At 36.9% G+C, this 22,527-nt stretch overlaps 1 protein-coding gene across 1 annotated transcript in view; it reads left to right on the forward strand.

The window, feature by feature from the left end:
• CSMD1 (CUB and Sushi multiple domains 1) overlaps positions 1-22,527 on the forward strand; it is a 645,996-nt gene that overhangs the window by 199,658 nt on the left and 423,811 nt on the right. Inside the window, exon 3 of the mRNA XM_053459630.1 lies at positions 21,838-21,950. Coding sequence (XP_053315605.1) covers positions 21,838-21,950 — 113 coding nt within the window. The remainder of the gene's footprint in view (positions 1-21,837; positions 21,951-22,527) is intronic.

The following is a 22,527-nucleotide window of genomic DNA, read 5'->3' on the forward strand; positions in this document are numbered from 1 at the left end:
AGTACACATATTAAGTAGATGTTCTAGATTTATGATGTTTTTTTAACATCTGCTAATGTCATTAGGTTTGTTTATAGTAGATAACTGTAAAATGTAGGATTTGGGAAAAGTGACAGATCTACTTCATTAGCTACTTCTGGAGCAACCAACAATACAGCTCCATGTTTACAGGTACAATCATTTTCCTACCCCGTACCCTTACATTTAACCTTTAAAGTGCCAACTACATACACTAATCACCATAACATTATGACCACTGACAGGTGAAGTAAATAACACTGATAATCTTGTTATGGTGGCGTCAGTCAGCGGGTGGGATATATTACGCAGCAAGTGAACATTTCATCCTCAAAATTGATATGTTAGAAGCAGGAAAAATGGGCAAGCGGTCAGTATGTATCAAATGTGGTCCAAGGAAGGAAAGTGGTGAATCTGCAACATAAGAAGATATGAGATAGGTTATGCATACATAACATGTAAAACCAGATAACATTTTGTAGGGATATCCCGCCAAATACCATACGGAGACCGTTGGGTCGGAACAACCTACCCTTTAAAGTTCCTCCAGGGACTGAACCCGTGGAGAAACTGAAATGCACATAACTGTTGGTATAACAACCCATAAAAACACAGCATACCTATCTCAAAACATCCGTCATAAACAAAAGTCAAATAAAGAAGGGGACGATTAAAAGGGAGGGAGGGCGGGGATTCACTGCTTAAAAGCGCTGGTCAATAGTATCTGACCAGTGGCGGGAAAACGGTCCCCTAAATAGACAACCAAAACCTACATAACCCCTAAAACCTGGCCAGCATGCTTACTGTTAATCTAGGCCCAGTCATGCAGCCCTTCCTCTTAGTATCCAGGGCTTGACTGGATTTAAGGGATCTGCTGCTAATGTCTTAGTGCCAGATACCATAGCACACCTGATAGGTCAGGGCTGTTTTGATGGTAAAAGGGGGTCTACAGAATATTAGGCAGGGGGTAATAATGTTATAGCTGATTGGTGTAAATATATAGTTTATGTGCTGATATTAATGCCAGTTGGAGTTTGGAACTCATCAGCTGTGGAATCAACAGAACATTGGTGACTTTTACGCACCATGCACCTCAGTACTTGGTGACCCCGCTCTGCAACTTTACTTCACGCTCTTCTGCTTACACTTCCACTTCAAACAATACCACTTACAGTTGACCGTGGAATATGTAGCATGGATGAAATTTTTATGAACTGGCTAATTGAAAAGGTGGCATCCTATGAAAGTATCACGCTTAAATTGACTTTTACACACCATGTGCCTCAGCACTTGGTGACTGTGCTCTTAAGAATGACCTATTTTGTTCACAAATGTTTGTAAATGCAGACTGCATGGCTAGGTGCTTGATTTTAAAACACCTGAATTAAGTAACTGAGTGTTGTCTCCTAATATTTTTGTCCATATAGTGTATGTGTGTGTATATGGGCAGTGTATAAGTGTGTATATTTGCAGGTGTGTGTGTGTAAGGGCAGTATATGTGCATATGGGCAATGTGTATGTGTGTCTATGGGCAGACATGTGTGAGGGCAGCATATGTGTATATGTGTGTATAAGGGCAATAATTATGATTGTGTATGGGTATGCATATGTAAGGGAAGTGTATATGTGTGTATATTTGCAGTTGTGTGTAAGGGCAGTATATGTGTATATGGGCAATGTGTATATGTGTGTATGGGCAGACATGTGTGGGCAGTGTATGTGTATATGTGTGTATAAGGGCAATAATTATGATTGTGTATGGACAGACATGTGTAAGGGCAGTGTATATGTGATTATATGGCAGGTGTGTATAAGGTCAGTGTGTATGTGTGTATATGGGCAGGCATTTGTAAGGGCAGTGAGTAAGGACAATATGTATGTATCAAGACGGCCATCTGAATATATGTACCGCTGCACCACGGCCACAGCTATGTAAGAGATTTGTGCAGATTGAGGCACAGATCTCCCATCCACTCCGCATCTGATTCTGAGCACCTCATGCAAAGCAAGAAAGCACTGCAGACCTGCAGGCAGTCCGACAGACTCAGAGGCCGGGGGACAGGGAGGTAAGGGGATTAACACATACAAAAATATGAATCGGGGCATGATGAGGGAGGGTATGAAGGGGAAATAATCCTGGGTATATAGATGAAGGAGGAGATTTTTGTGCATTACTGGGTGATTAGAAATCAAGGTAGTGAGGAATATGCATACCTGGGAACTCTCCGGGTAAGCACTGCTTCTCCTGTTCTTCGGGTCAAGACCCAAATCCTTTGGGTCGTGGGAGCGTGGCCTGGACACGCCCTGCTCCCCTCCATTTTCTCTTTTAATGGGGGTGTTTCCCATTAACGTCAGCGAGACTGTCCACTGACGTCGTGGGACCACCCCTGACGTCAGCGGGTACTCCCATTAACGTCAGTGGGCAGTCCTGGCCGCGTCCAGCAAGGGAAGGCTCAGAAGCCCAGAAGTTGCCAGGTATGGGAATATGACGATGATGATGGTTGAGGATATGGCTTATGTGAATAATGATGTGTGATGTCAGGGGCAACATACACACACACATACACAGCCACTCCAACACCATACACTGGCACATACATATAATACATACACACACAGCTATTACAATCCATATACTTACACATCTTGTTAGGGAATTTATTAAAAAATACAATAGATATACGTTTCTCATTTGATCTATACCCACAATGCAGGGTTTGTATGTAATATTCAGTTGGGCTCTATGTTTATATGTAGTTCTCATTTCATATATACACAATGCAGGGTTTGTATGGGATAATCGGTTGAGCTCTGTGTTTCTATGTGGTTCTCATTTGATGTGTACACACAGGGGCAGTGCTTGCATGTGATCTTCAGTTGACCTGTTTGTTTATGAGGCAGGCCTACTTTATGACATGCCGAAGATATTTGCATATTCTGACCTATAAACCTATAAATGTTTTTGGACTGTTGCAATACAGCTTAGTAAAAATATAATTAGTTTAAATATATATATATATATATATATATATATATATAGTGACAGAAAGCAGGGGATGATAATGGAGGGAGTGTATATATCCCCTTATATTTTGCAGGGTGGTTACCCACAATAGTTTTCCCTGGGGTGGAGCATTTGGAGAGTAGGGCGGGCCAGTGCTCCACTCCACAGTTTATGAGCAGCCGAAGACCAGCAGGTGGGAATCCAGTCCGGAGATTATCGGATACTCTCCTAGTACTCACCTGGTTCCACTAATTAATGGGAGAGGCAGTTAAGTAGCCTCCTGGTCTCAGTGCAAGGGAGATCATTTGGCTCCCTGAGAGAGAGAGGGAGAGAGATTCCAAAAACATTGACTGCTGCAATTATTGCATATACTCTGTTATTTTGTTTGTTGGGAATGGATAAGCCATCCAATTGTAGTTAGGTTGGAGAACCGTGTATTAGTAAGTGCTCGCAAGAGCAAGGCTTTTGTTTTGATTTGTTTATTTTTCCTGTTATGCCTGTGACGAAAAAATAAAAACAGGCCCAGCCTTTTAATTTACCCTCCTTGTGTCTGAGACGTCTCTGCAGCCTGGTAGACTGTGTGTAAGTAAAGATTCCCGGACAGAGTACCAAAGTAAAGGGGTATTGTGTCACAATATATATATATATATATATATATATATATATATATATATATATATATATATATATATATATATATATATATATAAGTACATATGAACCAGCAGAACCAGCACATTATTAGCAGATCCCCTGTGTTTCTAACGGTTTTCTAAAAGCTTCTTATCGTATCAGTTTTTTTATAAACTGATGCAAAAGACACTGCTAAAGCTTGCCTTCGGCTACATTATTCTCCATTAGGATACCAACCCTGTCACTTAGTGGTCCTCTACAGAACTGTTTACAAGGATGGAAATAGAGGACCTCTGGCCTACTTACATCTTAAGAAAATGTACATTAAAGATAGAATTCACTGGAGAAAATGTGGAAAATATACAGAGACTAAAATCATTATACACGGAATGTGCAAATAACCTTTTTCTTAAAAGTGCAATTCTGAAAGATTTGAAATTCTGAAAAGTCAGTGGCTTTACCACAATTTACTTGTATGTGGCAGTTAACATTTTGGCTTTCAGATTATTATTTTCCTTCTGCTCCATTATTACACTAATTTAATATAACTGTGACTTTAGGCAATTAGGTAAGTGTTAGAGGAGGGAATAAGTGTAAGTGCATAGTGTTAGAGTGAGTGTTAGTATGTGGATGTGTTTTAATGAAATTAAATAGAAAGTTTCTATGCTTTATACTGTCTTTTTTTTTAGTAGTATACTGAACAGTATTTGAACTACTGTATATCTGCTCCTATTTTTGCGTATGTTATTTTACCAGCATAACCAGTAGTCAACATTCAACTACTGGTTATGCTGGTAAAATAACATACGCAAAAATAGGAGCAGATATACAGTAGTTCAAATACTGTTCAGTATACTACTAAAAAAAAGACAGTATAAAGCATAGAAACTTTCTATTTAATTTCATTAAAACACATCCACATACTAACACTCACTCTAACACTATGCACTTACACTTATTCCCTCCTCTAACTCGCACCACTTACCCTATGCTCACCCCTGCCGCTCTAACATCATACACGTATACACATCCACACACTCATGCTAATGCCATAGAGAGTGGCAGATGCAAGAGGGCTTTAATCCCTTCTCTGACACACCAGGGGGCAGATTTCTCTCTTGGGCAATCAGACCTCCACGTGTGCCACTGCTCAATGAAACGGTTCTGTAAGCCTCCCTAGACTCTGTTCAAAGGCACTGCACACCTGTTACTTATTGTGTGTTGGGATATGACATCATATACTGGACCTCTACTGAAGGATGGAGTACCCAGAGTTGGTGGCTAATGACGTTTCTGTGGGTTAGGACAATGGCAAAACATATGTTGCTGATGCTAACATCATATAGTAACATGCACACACACATGCTAACAGCATAACCTCATACATGTTAACACCAGAAAAGAGTCAACAAGCTAGTATATCATCATTTTAGAGTCACATTTAAAAGTAACTACATTTTTGTGCTATTAGGTTTTTTGCTTGCTCACTGATCTTGCTCTGGGCGGCAGGGAAGGACTGTGATGTCCTTCAAATGCAAATATTTACGTCTTGTCTGTATAAGAAACTGGGTAGCCAGCCTAGGGCAACTCTAAAAAAATAATCTCTGACTAGCAGTTTTGATTAAGGTGGCCAGACTTTTTAACAAATCCAAGAACGTTTTAATACTATTGTAACAACAAGACAGAACATGGAAATGTGGCATATGGCAACAGTTGGCAACTTTAAATACTTCTTTTTTTTCAAAATCTATATTACTAGTATTTTCAATATTTTAAATACCGGGTACGTTTGAATTGTAAATGTAGCTTTTAGCTTAAGAGTGTTTTGAGGTATACGTAATCACTAGGTACAGAAGCTTAAATCAGGAGACTGTCCTCTGGTGACATTTTCTTTTAATAAAGGTAGTTAATTTTGTTGGTAAACCAAATGCAAAAGGAGCATATACTATTCTTAGGCCTACACATTTAAAAGACTAGATTACAAAAAAGCTTTCACAAATAATTAACTATCAATGCTTGCAGGTATTGCAACAGGAACAATAGGTAATAATTGTGATACAAAAATCTATTGATAGTACTTTATCTTTCGTGTTCATTTGCAATCTATGGAGCATGGATTCAGGGCCGGCCTTAGGGGTGTGCGACCTGTGCGACCGCACAGGGCGCCATGGTTGCAGGGGCGCCTGACCGGGACTTAGATTAAAGCATCGTTTTTTTATTTTTTTTTTTTTTTAAACTTTATTTAACATCATTGATGTTAAATAAAGTTTTTAAAAAAAAAACGATGCTTTAATCTAAGTCCCGGTCAGGGGCGCCGAGCGGTTGCTCGTGAAGTTCTCGGCAACCGCTCGGCGCCCCTTACTCTCCGTGACTCCGTCGCGGTGCCAGCATCTCATGTTGAGCGCCGGACTATACCGGCGCTCAACATGAAATGCCGGCAGAGCGAGAAGACGGATGCCTCCCGCTCTTACCGCAGGACTCCGGCAACAAGGTAAGTGGGGGGGAGTAGTTTGAAGGGGCAGAGGGGGGGGTAGTTTGAAGGGGCAGAGGGGAGGGGTAGTTTGAAGGGGTAGAGGGGAGGGGTAGTTTGAGGGGGGGTAGTTTAAAGGGGCAGAGAGGGCGGGTAGTTTGAAGGGGCAGAGAGGGGGGTAGTGAGGGGGGGCGCCAGAGGAGTAGTCTGCACAGGGCGCCACAACGCCTAAGGCCGGCTCTGCATGGATTGGTCTAGTTTAATCAAGTGAGAGTGCTAGATTTACTTGCTTTACATTCTAGTTGTCTTTTTAACGTGAAAAGGTGGTATACTTTATATTACCATCCCTTTTCATTATTTCTCAGTGTTACAGCAATACAATTTAAATTTCCATCCATATAAGTCTCTTGAAAAAACATGTTTTTCGTATTGTTGTTTATTTTTCATTTCAAAGCCTCAGTTCCAGACCGTCTCAATGTCATTTTATTGCTTTTTCACTTAAGCACTTGTTAATTCAGTTGATGGTATAAGCCTTTCTCCTACAGAAATATATCACATATTTCTGCTGATTTGCGTGAGGATTGTTAACACATTAAAATATGTTTCCGCTGCACAGAAATAGTCGTATCATTCAGAATGATGAATATCCCCTTACATAAGTTCAGCTTCAGTTGCTTTCATAATGTCTGAAGTTTTGGTCCAAAAACCTTTAGCAGAGTGAGTTTATTAAGTATTAGTCTGCTGGACTTATGAAGGTCAGAGGAATGGCACAAGATCAACACTAATCTTTTCCTCTGGCATACCCAGTACTTTAGCTTACAAAATGCTAGCCAAGTGCTGAATTTTTATACTGAGCCTTGCTTAAGTGAAGCTATCCCAGTTGTGCTGAAAAACCACACATGCGAATTTTGTACATAACGAATGCTTATGTGCACTATATTCAATGAGAATAGTTGAGAATATATATATCTATATATAAAGACGCATGTCTTTTTTCAGCCTATATAACTATGTAACTATATATACACACACTACCTATGTGTTTACCATTGTGTCAAATATAATAAACATGCAGTTTTTCCAGAATATAGCAACACTTTTGTTAATTTAGATTATCAGATGCTAAATAATGAAATGATTAATATTATTAGAATGTAAAGGTGTGCAGCAGTTAGAAATACAAAGGCACTACATAATAGACTTGTGCAAATGGACCAAAAACGATTCAGACAAATTTTTGGGTGCATTTTTGGTCTGTTTTCAGACAACAAATTTTGTTTCCTGTCCATTCGGTTCGGATGAAAATCAGAGGGCTTTTTACAATTGTGAACAAAATTAGTTGTCGCTCTCCTTTATTCACATTCTCATGCTCTTTCACACTCTCACCCACTCTCTCATTTATGTTCTCTCACGCTCTCAATAACTCTCTCTCATGCTCTCTCTGAATGTCTCCCTACCTTCTCTGCCAACCACTTCCGTGTCCCTGCAGCTCTCCTTTTTCTCTTGCATCTTGCATCAAGGTAGAGGGAGAACCTGGCTGAGAAGATAGGGAGACATTATGAGAGACTGAGAGAACATAAATGAGTATGAGAGTAATATGTATATGAAGAGTAAATGAATGAGAGTGAAAGAGTGAAAGAACCAATGAAATTGAAACAAAAGTTTGGAGCTCCTTGCTTAGTTTTCATTTGTTTCGGTGAGGTCCCTCGTCATTTTCAGAAATATGTAGGAATTGACAAAAATGAAAAATGTTGTCAAAATGTAAATTTGCAAGAATTAAAATACACAAAGAGGCATTGATGTCCTTTAAAAAAACCCTTTAAACAGGGCTGGTCCTAGTTGGACTGACTCACTTGCAGAGGTAGGAGCAGTGTAGGGTCATATAATGCTATGTTTTACGAATATTGTGGCTGCTCACACAGTGTATGAGTGGCTCTATGGGAGCTCCAGGAAAGGTAATAAAATAATAGGTCTGAAGTGCGATGATAGAGTGTAGATGTTTTAGTGTGAGTGTGTATGTGTAAGTGTCTTAGAGTGAATGTGTAAGAGTGTCTGTGCATATGTAAGTGTGAGTGTATGTTAGTGCGAGAATATATCAGTGCATATATTTGGTCCTGGGGGAGAGCAATGGACCCCCGGGCCAGAAGATACCAGCCCCTCCTGCCATTTTTTTTAAGGAATAAATATAGTTTATTCCTCTGGCATCCCTGGCCGATTATGGAAACATGCCCATCTGTGCCCTAAAAGCTCTTTAGAAAATGTGGCTTTTAAAGGTTTGTATACTTAACGTTTTGAAATGTTGCCAGCGATTCTAGTTGCCAGTTGAGTTTAAGGGTTAATGTCACTCTTATAACTTAACATGTATCTATGCTTACCTACAAGCACTTACTCAGCCCATCTCATACCTTAACCCCTAAATGACAAAGCCCGTACATGTACGGGGTCAAAATGCATTGTTTTCAATGGGTTTAGGGATCGCCCATTGTCCTTAAGGGGTTAAGGAAAACATGCAAATATTTATTGTAAACTGAGTTGACAAGGGTCAAATTGTACAGTGCCAAAGATGATAGAAAATATTTAAAAAGTAAACAACGTCACATTTGAGGTTAGATATATGAGAACCTGTAATTTTATATTATAATAAATCTGTGATATAAAGTATTACATTTGATTTTAAAAGATATACAAATGATTACAATCTGAATAATCAATGTAAATCTGTGAACTGCTTTGAAAATCACTGCTTTGTTTATCAAACTTACTATGTACATATGCACATTCCAATGCTAAATTGTTAAACAACAAAAAGGTAATTCATTCTAACTGGTGTATAATTACCCTCAAATAAAGCCCACATGATTTTAACATAAATTGGGGCTTATGTATGAATAGTGACGTGATGTAATTTGAGGGTTAGGTATAAAAATTGGCCCTATCACCAAACGAACAAATGGAATCGTCCAATCAATAGGACTGTTTCATTGCTTACTCTGGTGATAACAGAACCGATAACAGATCGATTATATATATATATTGTTACAGAAAGGCCGGTACAATAGTGGATGGGCGGTATATACGCCCTACTCTGGCTAACTTTGTCTGTCCTTATGTGTAAAATTGAAGTCCCAGGGAAAGATGTTGTTTGACTACAAACTGCATTACTGGCAGTTTGCAAAACCTGGTAAGGGTCCCTGGGGCGGAGCATCTGGAAGAGCAGGGTGGGCCAGTGCTCCAACAGCACTAATTGCTGTCCAGAGTCTGCATTCTGGACAGGAGCTCCACAGGTGTGGACTAAGTAGCAGCTCACCTGTGGTTGATTAATTAGCAGGCAGAGGGTAAAAGGAACTGAGCCTGATTCAGGGGGAGGTCATTTGTTATTCCAGCTAGGAGAGCTGAGGAACTGAGGAGTGTGGTTTCTCTCTGAAAAGCCATTTGATGGAAACTTGTGACTTGTTGGAAGGTGAATGTTTGGAGCTCTTTTATACTAAGTCAGTGCTCAAGCAAAGACTGTAATCCTGTGCTGCTTATAACTGCTGCTGTTTCTTCCTGTAAAATAAACATTGATACTGAGCTGGATGTATCCTGGGCTTCATTTACCCTAGAAGACTGTGGTAACAACCGAGATCCTTGACAAAAATCCCAAGGAAAAGGGAGGCCTGTCGCAATATATATATATATATATATATATATATATATGTATATATATGTATATATATATATATATATATATATATATATATATATATATATATATAACCACTTTGGATTTCAACTTTCATTCAGTTCAGCACTACTTATTCTTACATAATAGCAGTTTTATACCTATTTATATTCAAAATCAATTGAATATAAACAATGTATATAAACAAGAGTTTTAACAGAGGTATATAATTGTATTGTAATTTTTCATTTAAATATTGTCGAGATATAGAGGAAAGTTTGAACTTGAATGAAATGTAATTTCACTTAAAAAATAAAACGTAATCTTCTATAATTATTCATTTTCCTATCCATTGGTTTTGTATCAAGTTATTAAACACATGAATGAACTTTCCGTTTCCATCTGTCTCAGAATAATTTTGGCTATCCCTTCTGGTCACAGGTCTGCAGTTCGAAGGCACTGTATTTTGTTTAAGTCAAAGTGATTCCTCCTTCCTGTGAATATTGTGTGTTTTGTCTCATACTTCAAAGGAAATAACAAAGAGTGAAATTGAGCAAAACTATCATTGTATTAATGAATAGACTTGTACATTGGGTTTCGTGCAAATTGCAAATCTACAGAATTTTAGCAAATTCAGTAAATAAAGTTTCCCTACCTTCTCTGCCGACCACATCCGAAATGAATGGGCGTTTTTGGAGCACTTGCACATGTCTATAACACATGAATGTGTTTGTGCAAAAAGTACCCTCGACAGGAGAGTCTAAATTAAAGGTTAGATTTAATAGTCTGGTAAGTTAAAGTCAGTCTCATAGTTTCTAACTTTTTGATTGTCTTGGTAGGAGAACATGTCTTGATGGTCACCTCAATCATTTAAAATTGGCTCCATCATGGCATCATGTGAAGATTTGCCTAATCTTTGGCCTTTTACCATTCTAAGGCTATATTGGTCGAGTTGTGGTATTGAGTAATTACGTAGCTGCATTGGTCTGTATAGCCAAATAGCAAGTGGGTTTGTGAATTTCGTGGTTACTACAGAGTGTATTTTTGTTGTAACGCAAACTGATTTTATTTTATGTAAATTAAACCCAATTTTAACCATAAATAAAACCTCTACCAGAACATTATGTTGAGTATAACTATATATACATCCTAGGTGAAAAGGTAAGATACCTTTAAAAGTCTTAAACACCTCTTAGCAGCATTTTTTTCTACACTGACTAAGAAACATAAAAAGTATTTCATATCTGCAATGCAGTCGCCTGTGGCAAAGATAGGTTAAATAAAGCATTCTGTTCTTTTATGTACTTTAAAGCATTTTCTAATCTGTCACATAGACACATACATTTTTTAAGAAAAAACAAGAAATACTCAACAAATACAATACTCAAGATTCTTAAAGTTAATCAAACTTTAAAATGGACTCACAACTACTTTATCCCATCACTTAAACAGACATTCTGTAGACCCCACACCCCTCTTTACTGGTGACTATAGACTTTGCTCACAACTTACATCATTGATGAGATATTGAATTTTCAAATGACAATTGCATCACAAATAGCATCATCAATTACATCACCGCTGAAAATACAGAAAATAACTAATACTCTCACACCAGTGACATTCAAAGTTACACAAATATGTTACAGCTTAGTGGCCTTAATATTTTCTGTATTGATATGTTAGTGTTGTATTAATAATTGGTGACCGGTAACAATGTTGCTTTATTAGCCGCATGATAAAATGTGTGTCCTACTTGGCAGAGCAATGTTAAATGAGGAGATTCAATGGTTTTCCAGCATTTCTTCTGCACAAGTGTTCAAATGTAACATTGTGTGCTTGTTAGGACACAGTACTTATGTTTTATTAAGTTGTGTCATAGCAGTAGACAGTATCTAGGTGTATTATTTACTTAGCACAATGTCACTGCTGTAACCAAAGTATAGGTTTCTGTCAGCCGTAATGATTTTTTAATGAAGTGCAACTGCTTAGTTATTAAGAGTTTCATATAAAAATAGTTTTCTGGTGTAAAGTCAGAAAATGTAATAGTGCTCATATTTTCTGATGATGGGCAGTATTGGCATGAACATTTGTGATGCCAGCATTGATGATAATGATGTTATGGGGCTATGTCTGATGCCATCAACAAAGCACTATTTACATACCCTGCCTTGTGCGAAATTCTGTAACCACTCGCAGAATTGCAGACAACTGGAATTTGTGTAACATATGAGCAGACTCTTGCAGACTGCCGGAACTCTGGAACTGGTAGCAGCAGGTGGTACAGCAGGCAGTAGTCAGGGTCCAGCACACCACTAGTTAAGTAGCGAAGCATCCAAAAGGGGCAAACCCAAATCAAAGTCCAGGAACAAGGTCCAGATCAGAAACCGGGGAGTCAAGCCTTGGAGTAAGGACCAGGGGCAGGAACAGGCTTGAAGCGTTAACAGGGGAAGTTCTGGTTCAAAGGGAATATGCATGTCAAGTTGCAGTTTGAGAAAGGCACCAGTGGTTTAACTAATCTCAGCCTAGTCTCCATTAAAACGTATTTCTAAATTCATAAACTTTGATAAAATGTGAGATTCACTTAACAAAGCAAGTGCATACTCAGCCAATATTAAAAACACTGATCTGAGGCATATACATCATATCTATATACATAAACACTCAATGTGAATAGAGGGTATAACTGTGCAGTATATTTGTCATGGTATATAGCAGTTAATGTGAAATATACTTCTAATAAAGGTGAGGAAACTGGCTTTATACCATGAGATAATATACATACATGATGATCACAATGACACATTGCACATTGTTAATTAAAAAATCAGGAAGAGATTAAGACTACAGTATATCGCAAAAGTGAGTACACCCATCATATTTTTGTAAATATTTTATTATATCTTTTCATGTGACAACACTGCAGAAATGACACTCTGCTACAATGTGAAGTAGTGAGTGTACAGCCTGTATAACAGTGTAAATTTGCTGCCCCTCAAAATAACTCAACACACAGCCATTAATGTCTAAACCTTGGCAACAAAAGTGAGTACACTTTTATAGATAGATAGAAGATTGAATAAAAAAGATACTGTATGTTTTGCTTATTTGTTATGTATAGTATAAAGAATATTTCTGGTGCAATTGCTGCCCACAAAGTGTCATATTTGGATAAAGGTGTTTTTTTTAATGTATTTCTTAATAAGCTTATTTTTTTATTCTACTACATTTTATTTGATCTGCAATGGCGCTAAATGAGTTTGATTAATAAAGAAAATTGCTAATTATATGACTCTGAACATCTATATATGGCAAGAACCATTTGTTCCTGAAATAACTGTATCACGTATTATAATAAGTATTAAAAATGTGTCACATAAATTAACTGCAACCTCAGTCCTTGGACTAACAAGAACAATTAGGTTAAGATCTAAGAATTTCCAAATGGAAAATAGAAAAGTGTTCCTAAAGTAAAGGCTGCATTCAGAAAAAAATAATTACAGTCATCAACTAGACTAATTTCCATGCTATTTACAAAGTAAACTGAATTCCTTGTACATAGTAAAAGACAGGGTCATGCATTTACAACAAGTAAATTGTCATTAAATGATATGGCTATGAATCTATCCAAATTCATTAGTGAATAGGAGAAAATTGTATCTTTGTTGTATATATGGTAGAGATTTCTGGGAAATGTGTGAACAGCATATGCCACTCACCTCCAGAACCACACAGCTTCAAAATATACTCTAAGAATACATTTTTTATTTCTTGCAAAATAATTAATTTTTAGTTAGTAGATTCAGAGTTTGTCCTGGTCTCTTTTAACAGGGGCTAACAAGCAAATGGTCCTTCAGTCTGTCAAGGACAATACTCTTGAAAGGAGTATGCTACAGTATTATTTGCTTAAGGTGCATCTATTTTTTTTATTTGGTAGGGTATTAATGCATGCTGGGAACAGACAACAGCTTTTAAAAAACTACACTTCTGGGAAAACTCCACCCAGATCCTTCCATAAAATCCTGTGCTCAGTAACAGTAGTGATCATTGATCTTCATTATATATATATATAAATATATATATATATATATATATATATATATATATATATATATATATATATATATATATATATATATATATATATATATATATATATATATATATATAGTGCCTACAGTAACTGAAGACATGTCAGATACAAGGGTTGCATTCCCCCACTCTCCATAGATAAGTAGTTATTATCCTTAGTAAAAGGAGCACTCATACTATCCTGTTTGTCAGGACATATACTGTAAAATCACATAAATATGCACGCCAGAAATGTAAGAAGGAACTAAGAGAATCTATGTGAAACTTTAGGTACGTTTGTTTTTTTGGCTGACTTTCTCCTTTTCTTAACCACTTGCAACCTTGCCCAGATTTCCTCGGAACTCCTTCAACGGTTAATTACTGCATGTTAGATTTGATAACTCCAATAACATTAGCTGGTGATACTGAACTGTTTAACAATAAGCACAGCGAAGGGGAAGCCAGCCACAAAACAGACAAACAAATTAACACATTTGTAAGGAATACTTGGAAGCTTATCTTTCGTTTCAATGAAAGTCCTTCCTCATTTGAGAGATTTGTACAAATGCATTAATTAGGCAAAATCTGCTAATATTAATATATATATTGATAATACTATCTACACATTTAATTTTCCCATTAAAATTTCCCATCAAACAATATTCAGAAACCACCTTATCCAACAGTCAAAGAGTATGACCAGAGTCCCTCTCCGGAGAGTCCCTCTCCAGAGCATTACCTTATACAAATTATTTAGTCAGTACTGAACTTGTGCAAATGGACCAAAAACACGTTGGATTCATTTTTCCATTACATTTCAAACAACAAATTTTGTTTCCTGCCCTTTTGATTAGGATTAAAATCAGAGGGTATTTTATATTCAGAAAGAAAATTAGTTGTCGGTCATCCTCATACTCTTTAATGCTCTCTCCCACACTCTCACCCACTCTCACCCTCTTTTTCACATTCTCTTACACTCTCATTCACTGTCTCTCATGCCTAAGTGAGAGTGAAAGAACCAACAAAATTAAAATAAAAAATTTGAGCTCTTTGCTTCATTTTTAGTTGTTTCATGGGGGTCCCCTTCTTTTTGGTGATTCATACACAGTCTATAGTACCTTCGTGTTTCAATAGACTAATGTCCATGTCAGAACACTGTTGGCTCCTGCTAGCGTAACCATTTTATAAAAAAAATGCAACTCATGACTGGCAAACAGATACATTGCCCGACTCAGTAGATGAAAATGGGTGTCCAGAGCTACTTTAGTTAGCCAACAAAGCTGACTGATGACAGGAAGTCAGAATATGATCTCTGAACAAAACAAGATCTAGTTGCAAACCGTCTTCTGGCAGCCTGGAGATAATGAAAAAGTTATTTTCATTGATGCATGTCATACCACGTTTCTATATATAAGGCTTCTTAGGATACAAAGTCCATTGCCATGGAAATCAAGAGTCACAATGCTGTTTAAACATCACCTTCAGTGCAGCTAATTCTAATAAGATGTATACCACTACTGGAGCTATATTTCAATGCTTTTAGAAGATTTTTTTTGCAAATGGTTCTTATTCTAACTAATATTTTGACAGATAATGATTCTTTTGAATGTATGACAGAATAGTTAATTGTCACATCTGAATCATTTCACTTTGTGTTGTATAAGGCATATATTTCATTTCTACACCAAGATGTTGCATAATAATTTTAGTTTTAAAAAGACCAATATTGCCATCTAGAAGCCATTGATTTTACAGGAGGAATAATGCTTTCTACGTGCCAAATTTCCCTAAAGTGAAAATCCACAATTCCCACTTGATAAGGCTGGCAAATCGTCTTGTTGAAATGCCAGGAATTAGAAATTTACATCTGTCATCAAAGAGGCAGAACATTGCAGCTCATGTTTTGTCATTTGTTTAGTCAGAAAATCAATTCTGTACCTTATTATAAAAATTGCTATGGCTTTGGTCAGACAAGGATTGTAATTCACATTACATAAAGGTGTGAATTCTGTAATTAAATATTTAAGACATTTTAGTCTTTTAATAGAGTTTTGCTTTCCATGCAAGTGTGAAAGTATGGTGTTGAGGTTTTCGTATTTTTCTTTGTAGTTGATTAACTATTTTTTTATAAACATTTGTTAGTTTTTCCCCCATATCTATTTCCTATATGCTTGGTGCCCCCAAGTTTGAGCTTGACTTTATTCTAGTGGTTTTGTGGATGTCCCTAGCATCCCATTTTGTTTAGTTTTGGTCTGCTTTCCCTGGGCGGAAAAAGCTGCGGCTGTCAGGCCACATAGACATCTGCAAGGCCCCAGTGCTGCTCGGCCGCCCCCTAGGACCAGTGAAAGCTGCTGGTATGGTAAGGGGTGTGGGAGAGTAAATGGGTGAATGAATGAATAAATGTGTATAAGTGCTTAGGGGCAAGAATGGGACAGGCAAACTGTTAAGGAGGCAGAGATGGCACAGGTAGGCTACATAAGGGAAAGAGGCAGGCTGTTTCAGGGACAAAGATGGCACAGACAGGCTTTTTGAGGAGCAAAGATGGCACAGACAGGCTTTTCTGGGGCAGAGGTGGCACACACAGGCTTTTCTGGGGCAGAGGTGGCAGAGGCAGGCTGTTTCAGAGGCAGAGGTGGCACAGGCAGGCTGTTTCAGGGGCAGAAGTGGCACAGGCAGACTGCCTGGTTCAGGGGAAGAGGCAGCACAAGGAGCCTGTCTGTTTCAGGGGCAGAGGCGGCACAGGCAAGCTGCTTCAGTGGCCTACCAAGTCAATGTTTGGCTTAATATATCAATGCATTGCAGCAACACTGTTTAAGTGTAAAAAATTATCTTAGATCACTTTCTAAGCTTGTTTAATGCCATGCTTATGGGCACACACTGGTCGTTAAGGGGTTAAAGTAGAGGGTTGTCACATACAGGATGCACCCCAGGTACCAAATACTCTTGGTACTCCCCTGTATGTTATATCAATCCTCTGTGTGAAATATAAGTGACCAGCTTTTCTGTCCTCAAAACTCATTATTAGGAATAGCCTAAATTAAATAAGTCCAGTCTCATTAACAGTTAATGGCGTAAGTAGCTTTTTTTTTGGCAAATACTATGTAAGTAAAGTTTGGCAGTAAGGTTTGCCATATGCTTGAAGGTGCAATGAAGTGAGAGACGGATGCCTACACCACCCTTTCTGCAATCAGGCCTAGGAGTGTGGCTCAAGTGTGGCAGAGGCGGTAGTATCATAGGAGGGTATCCAGGTTTCAGTTAGTGTAAGAAGTTTAAAAGAATGGGAGAGAAAAAGGTCATGTATACTAGTGAGTTTGTTGCTTAAAGAGCGGGCATTCCACAGGGCACAGTTGAAGATGGGAGGGAATTTATGGTTGGAGATGATAGGAATGAGATTGTTAAGGTTGCACATATCGGTTGAGTTTAGTGGTTGAACGTGTTGAGAGCAGAGAGAGATATGTGGGGGACCAGAAGTAGCAGAGGTGTACACAAGATTAACAGAGCAAATACAGGCAGGCTTTACATATAAAGGTTTATTGCTGAGGTACTGGGGTAGCCATGACGGTGAAGAGATACAAAGGGAAAAGATTTGGAATAATCTAACAGAGAGCAGTGGGGGATAAAGGGATGCAGATAAAGAGTTGGCAAAGAGTTAGCACAGACTAAGTGCTTAAACCTTTTAATTGTCTAGTAAAAAATAATGTATAAAGCAGGATTTAGGATAGGCATTGCATTACATAAAAAAGTAAAGTATAAAGTATTACGAATGCATCTATCTGAACCTATATAGTTAGACATGTCTAGTTATCTTGTTGTAATCTACAGCACAGTATTTAAACTATATGCTGATTTACATCCACTCATGCACATTATGAGATTAAGGTTAATTTGATTGTTTAATTCATCCAGTTGACATTAAACTAATTGGTTAAATGTACCATTGTCTTCTTTCCTCTCAAATAAAACCAATAATTAATGCTCAGATAATGCTGGATTTTTTTATTCTACAAAATTATTCTAATGAAAGCATTTTGTATAATGTTTTATTAAGTGTATAAGTGTATTTTAAAACTTTTGTCACAAATATCAAAAAGGTGGTTTTAGTAGCTTGTCTTTGTGGCTATACTGAATCTATGGTTTAAGTAGACTTTACATATTATTTATTAGAATGAGTTATCTGCCAGTGTGAAAACTAAAATGGATGATGTGTAAAATATTATTTAATACCTATGTCATAGATTGCTAGTTATTTAACAATGTTAAAATCAGAAATAATGCATCAAGAAAATTAGCAAATTTGTAACAAATATATTTTTTATTTAAAATGATATAAAATGTCTATTTAATACATATGTTGTGCAGTTACAGTACATGTTACTGGTCATAGTCTAGAGTCATATCATATTATCACTCATAATTAAAATACTTTTAACACTGCACTGTTAGTAATAAATGTATGTTATTATCAATGGTAGATGCATTATTGAATTGACCAAATAAGATAATTCAGGATCTAAAATATGCATTTGACATTAACCACCAAGTATTTGGGAATTCAATTCAACAAGCTTGACACAAAAATAATCCTTTAAACTGCCAGGTGTTTTAGAGTAACTAATTTGAGGTACAAGAGAACTTCAAGCACATTGCACTGGTGGTTTAAGATAGGAAATGCATGACTAAAAAAGATCTAAACTATAACTTTTATATTTACAGTTAAAAAATAAAGACCTTTTCGCCAAGGTTCATATTACCATATAGTTATAGTATATAGGGATATATCCATGTTTGAACCCTATGATAATACACAGTTTACTGTATCCTTGTATTCATGTAATAAGTTTGACATAATATGTTGCATGTCATTGCATTTGTTTCTTATTTAGCAATTTCAGATATTCATATACAGTATTGATAAGTATAAAGTTATGAATTTGCATTAGGGAAATCATCACTTAACTAAATAATGTATCTAAATACATTAATTACATCGTTGATGAAGATGTATTTGTAAATCCTAAAGAACATCCTTTTTGGGTCTATTTGCTAAGACATCAATATCATGCGAGGGCCTGTGAAACTCTGTTGAAAGTTGAATAAAAAATTGGCTTTCCCCCTTCCCTGTATTAAGTTTAAAATGTATTTAAATAAATATTTTCTTACAAAAACAGGGGTCCCCAGTACCCTCTTAACTTTTGGGGGTCAACCACTTTTCTGCCCCTTTAAAGCAATTAGGTGTAGGTAATACAGAGAGAAGGAGACACAGATAAGTGGTGTGGGCAGTCTGTTTAGGGTCACTGATAAGCTTTTTGATGGCAAAAAAGCACAGGATGGCTATTGGGGGAAATATGGCACAAGTAGGCTGATCAGGGGCAAAGATGGCACAGGCTGTTTGGGGGCAATTCATTTTTTTCTTCTTCTTAAAACCCTTCCAAACAACTTGTGGTGATGTAGGTGACGTCGAATTGTAGTTTTGGAGACTTTCTGATCACAAAATGCAACTAACCTCTGCAATTCTTCAGTTGTGATCCTTTTGCCACACATCAGAGCTATAATCCTTGGCTTTATCCGTTGTGATGACTGACAATTTGATCTATTTGTAACCTAATATTTATACCCCCATGAAACAAGAAGTTATGTGAAACAATTTCCTGTCCCTAGTCGCCAAGGTTTACTACGAATGTAAAATATCAATGGGATTATACTTCAAATATATTTTCCTCATATGAATTCATAGGGGTGTCAAAAATTGTACCCCACAACTTTTATTTTTGGGGGCTAAACCAGTGTTGTGTTTGCAATTGTTTGATATCCATGAGAGCAGAGTATTTGTGTGTATTTTTGGAAGAAAAGATCAAATGGGTTAGGGCTAAAGACAATTTTCCACAGCCTTCTTTGCTTATATTTATAAAGGGGGCCAATATTAGTTAAAGGCACTGTACAAGTGGTAATGTGAGTTGGCTTTAGTGAATTTGTGAATTGGACTTTTGTCCTACACATGTGACCTTGCTGCTATAATGGGCTTACTCTCCATCAAATGTCTGTTGACAAAATGAAAAAGCCAAATAATAATGATGATACCATAACTAAACTTATATTATTAATTGTGCTAAGTTTAAAATATTCAGTTTCCTTATAAAATGTAGTATACAGCTTCCATTGTACCAATAGTGAGGAAATATGTTATATAATTAACATCATTTTTCATCTCCTTGTTAGAACTTTTTAGTCAACATTCTGTTTATTAATTCCTTGCACATTAGAGCATAATAGGTAACATTAAGTGACTAAAATACATTGATTCTGCTGCACAGGAGGGAGAACTAACACAATTCCTAATGACTTTTCACAGTTCTAGTTAGCCAGTTGAGTGTTGCTGCCAAACAATTATTTACATTTTTTTTTACCTAATTGTCTTCAGGCAGCTACAAACTCCAAAAAAACTATATTGTGAAAAAACATTTTCCAGTCTAAGTCAAATACATGGTGTAATTTAGCAAACGGAGGACATAAATAAATAAAATATTGAATTTGTTTTCTTCTGTATTTGCAATGCAAATCTCACAACAAAAGTTGCTTGGAGATAAATAACGGAGAAAAATATTACTAGATATCCTTGGAAATTAAATACAGGCTGTACATGGAAACACAGTTTTAGGGAATTAGGAAATGCTAGACCCAAATATTGCCTTCAGCCACCCTAATATCCCAGTACTCAGCGCCTGAAGCTTGTGCGGTACTGGGTTAGAGTTATAAAGCCGGTTAAGCATAGAACTTGCTGGTGAAAATTGACTGCTTAATGAGGCAAAATTGACCACGCAGTGGAACGTTTTTGTCATATATGGATAAATGATACATGATACATTCCTGAGAGAGAAAATTTCCACAAAGTATATTGTTTTCCCATGTTAAAAATGATCAATAAAAAATATATTGCACAAACGGGCTACTACTTTGAAAAACTAGGCTTACCTAGTCAAATTACAAAACACACATATGACATTGGGTCATATAAGTCAAGCTCTCTGAACGAAAAGAGCTACCCAGGTGCACAAGGTCCAGGATATGGCAAGTAGTAAGCAAGTACACAGACAAATATATATATATATTTTTTTTTTAATGTAATTAATATGGTAAATTAGTATACCACATACAGAAATTAAAAATAAAACCGTGGAAGTTTGTAACAGTGCTACAGAATCAGCTGGGGCTGTTTAAATAAATGTAATTTAATCTGTTCCCCTTTAAGGTTGTCCTAGTCATACGATACCTAAGTTGAAATACTACTACATTCCTCCAAATTTAAATACATTATGGAGAATTTGTAATCTAAAAATGTAAAGGTATCTTAAAAGAATATTCACTTTTCAACTTCAATTGCTTTTTACAGTTGTCTGAGCTTAGAGAAAATGTGTTTGAGTCAGCATGTAAGCGTTATACGTTAAATTGAGATAGATATTACCATTTTAGTCTAAGTATATTAATTAAAATATTTGAAGGCCCACTCACAGATGGAAAATCCAGGTAGAGAGGAGAATACAAAGTAGCTGCTTAATGAGCTTATTGATCTTTTAGTTCTTTAAGGATAAGACCAGTTAATATTTATGTAGTTAATATTAACTAGGATGCAATAATTCTTTTTGCTTCCCTAAAAACCTAAAGCCACCCCTTGTCCCCAGGGTACCTTGATAGAGCAAGCCGATTGATTTGGTCAGGAACCTTGCTACATCTTATATGGCACAAATGTCCTATGAGTTGCATGTCCTACTTCTGGTCATCATGGAATTAATGGAGACTGAATTTACTGCATTTGAAAACCAAGACAGTTTCCTGTCCTCCATTCTTTCTGTGAGTGTATGTGAATTATCCCCAGGTTGCAACGATCTCCTGAAATTGTAATTGCTAACATCTAGGAATTATAAATGTGTTGTATGCTCTTTATCAAGTATTAACATTGCATATATTTCTTGTTCCGTTCTATAGATTATCTGGATTTCAACTACCATCACCAATAGTAAGCACAGGGTCCATTCTTGCACTCTGGTTTACAACAGATTTTGCTGTAAGTGCTCAAGGTTTTAAAGCTGTTTACGAAGGTGAGTTACATTTTATCCAATCTGTTTGTCAATGGACTGTTAACAGCTAGTTTTCTTGATACCAAATAAGTGATGCGTATTACAGAAGAAGACAAACATCATAATTAGTAGTATAATCAATGTAACAGGAATAAGATACATCATGGAAATATAATTATAATATTACAAGTAAGGAGGTAAATATGACCAACCATGTTACTGTTTGTAAACTTCAGAAATCATGGGGTCATCAATTGTAGGTCAGAGATAATAACTCTTATATATATATTAAAATGCCTTAAGGTTATGACTATTCTCATGGAAACATTGATATTATGCAGAGCTATAAATACGGTTCTTGGCACCTGTGCTGGGCGGATGGTCCTGCTCTGCACTGACATCACATCTGCTTCCGGAAGCGGAATGAGGTGCAGGATGCCAGGTGGCCCAAGTGTCCCTATAACCTCAAGCCACCTGAGGCAGCCGTCGCTCTTACCCCATGGAAGTTTTGGCCCTAGTAATAGAAGACACTGTATGTTTTGTTTTGGTGTTTCTATGTTATACTTGTATAGTTTGCATTACAATGTGTAAAATGCTG

Source organism: Spea bombifrons, chromosome 3 (assembly GCF_027358695.1).
Source record: "Spea bombifrons isolate aSpeBom1 chromosome 3, aSpeBom1.2.pri, whole genome shotgun sequence".
In the NCBI taxonomy this organism is placed as follows: Eukaryota; Metazoa; Chordata; class Amphibia; order Anura; family Pelobatidae; genus Spea; species Spea bombifrons.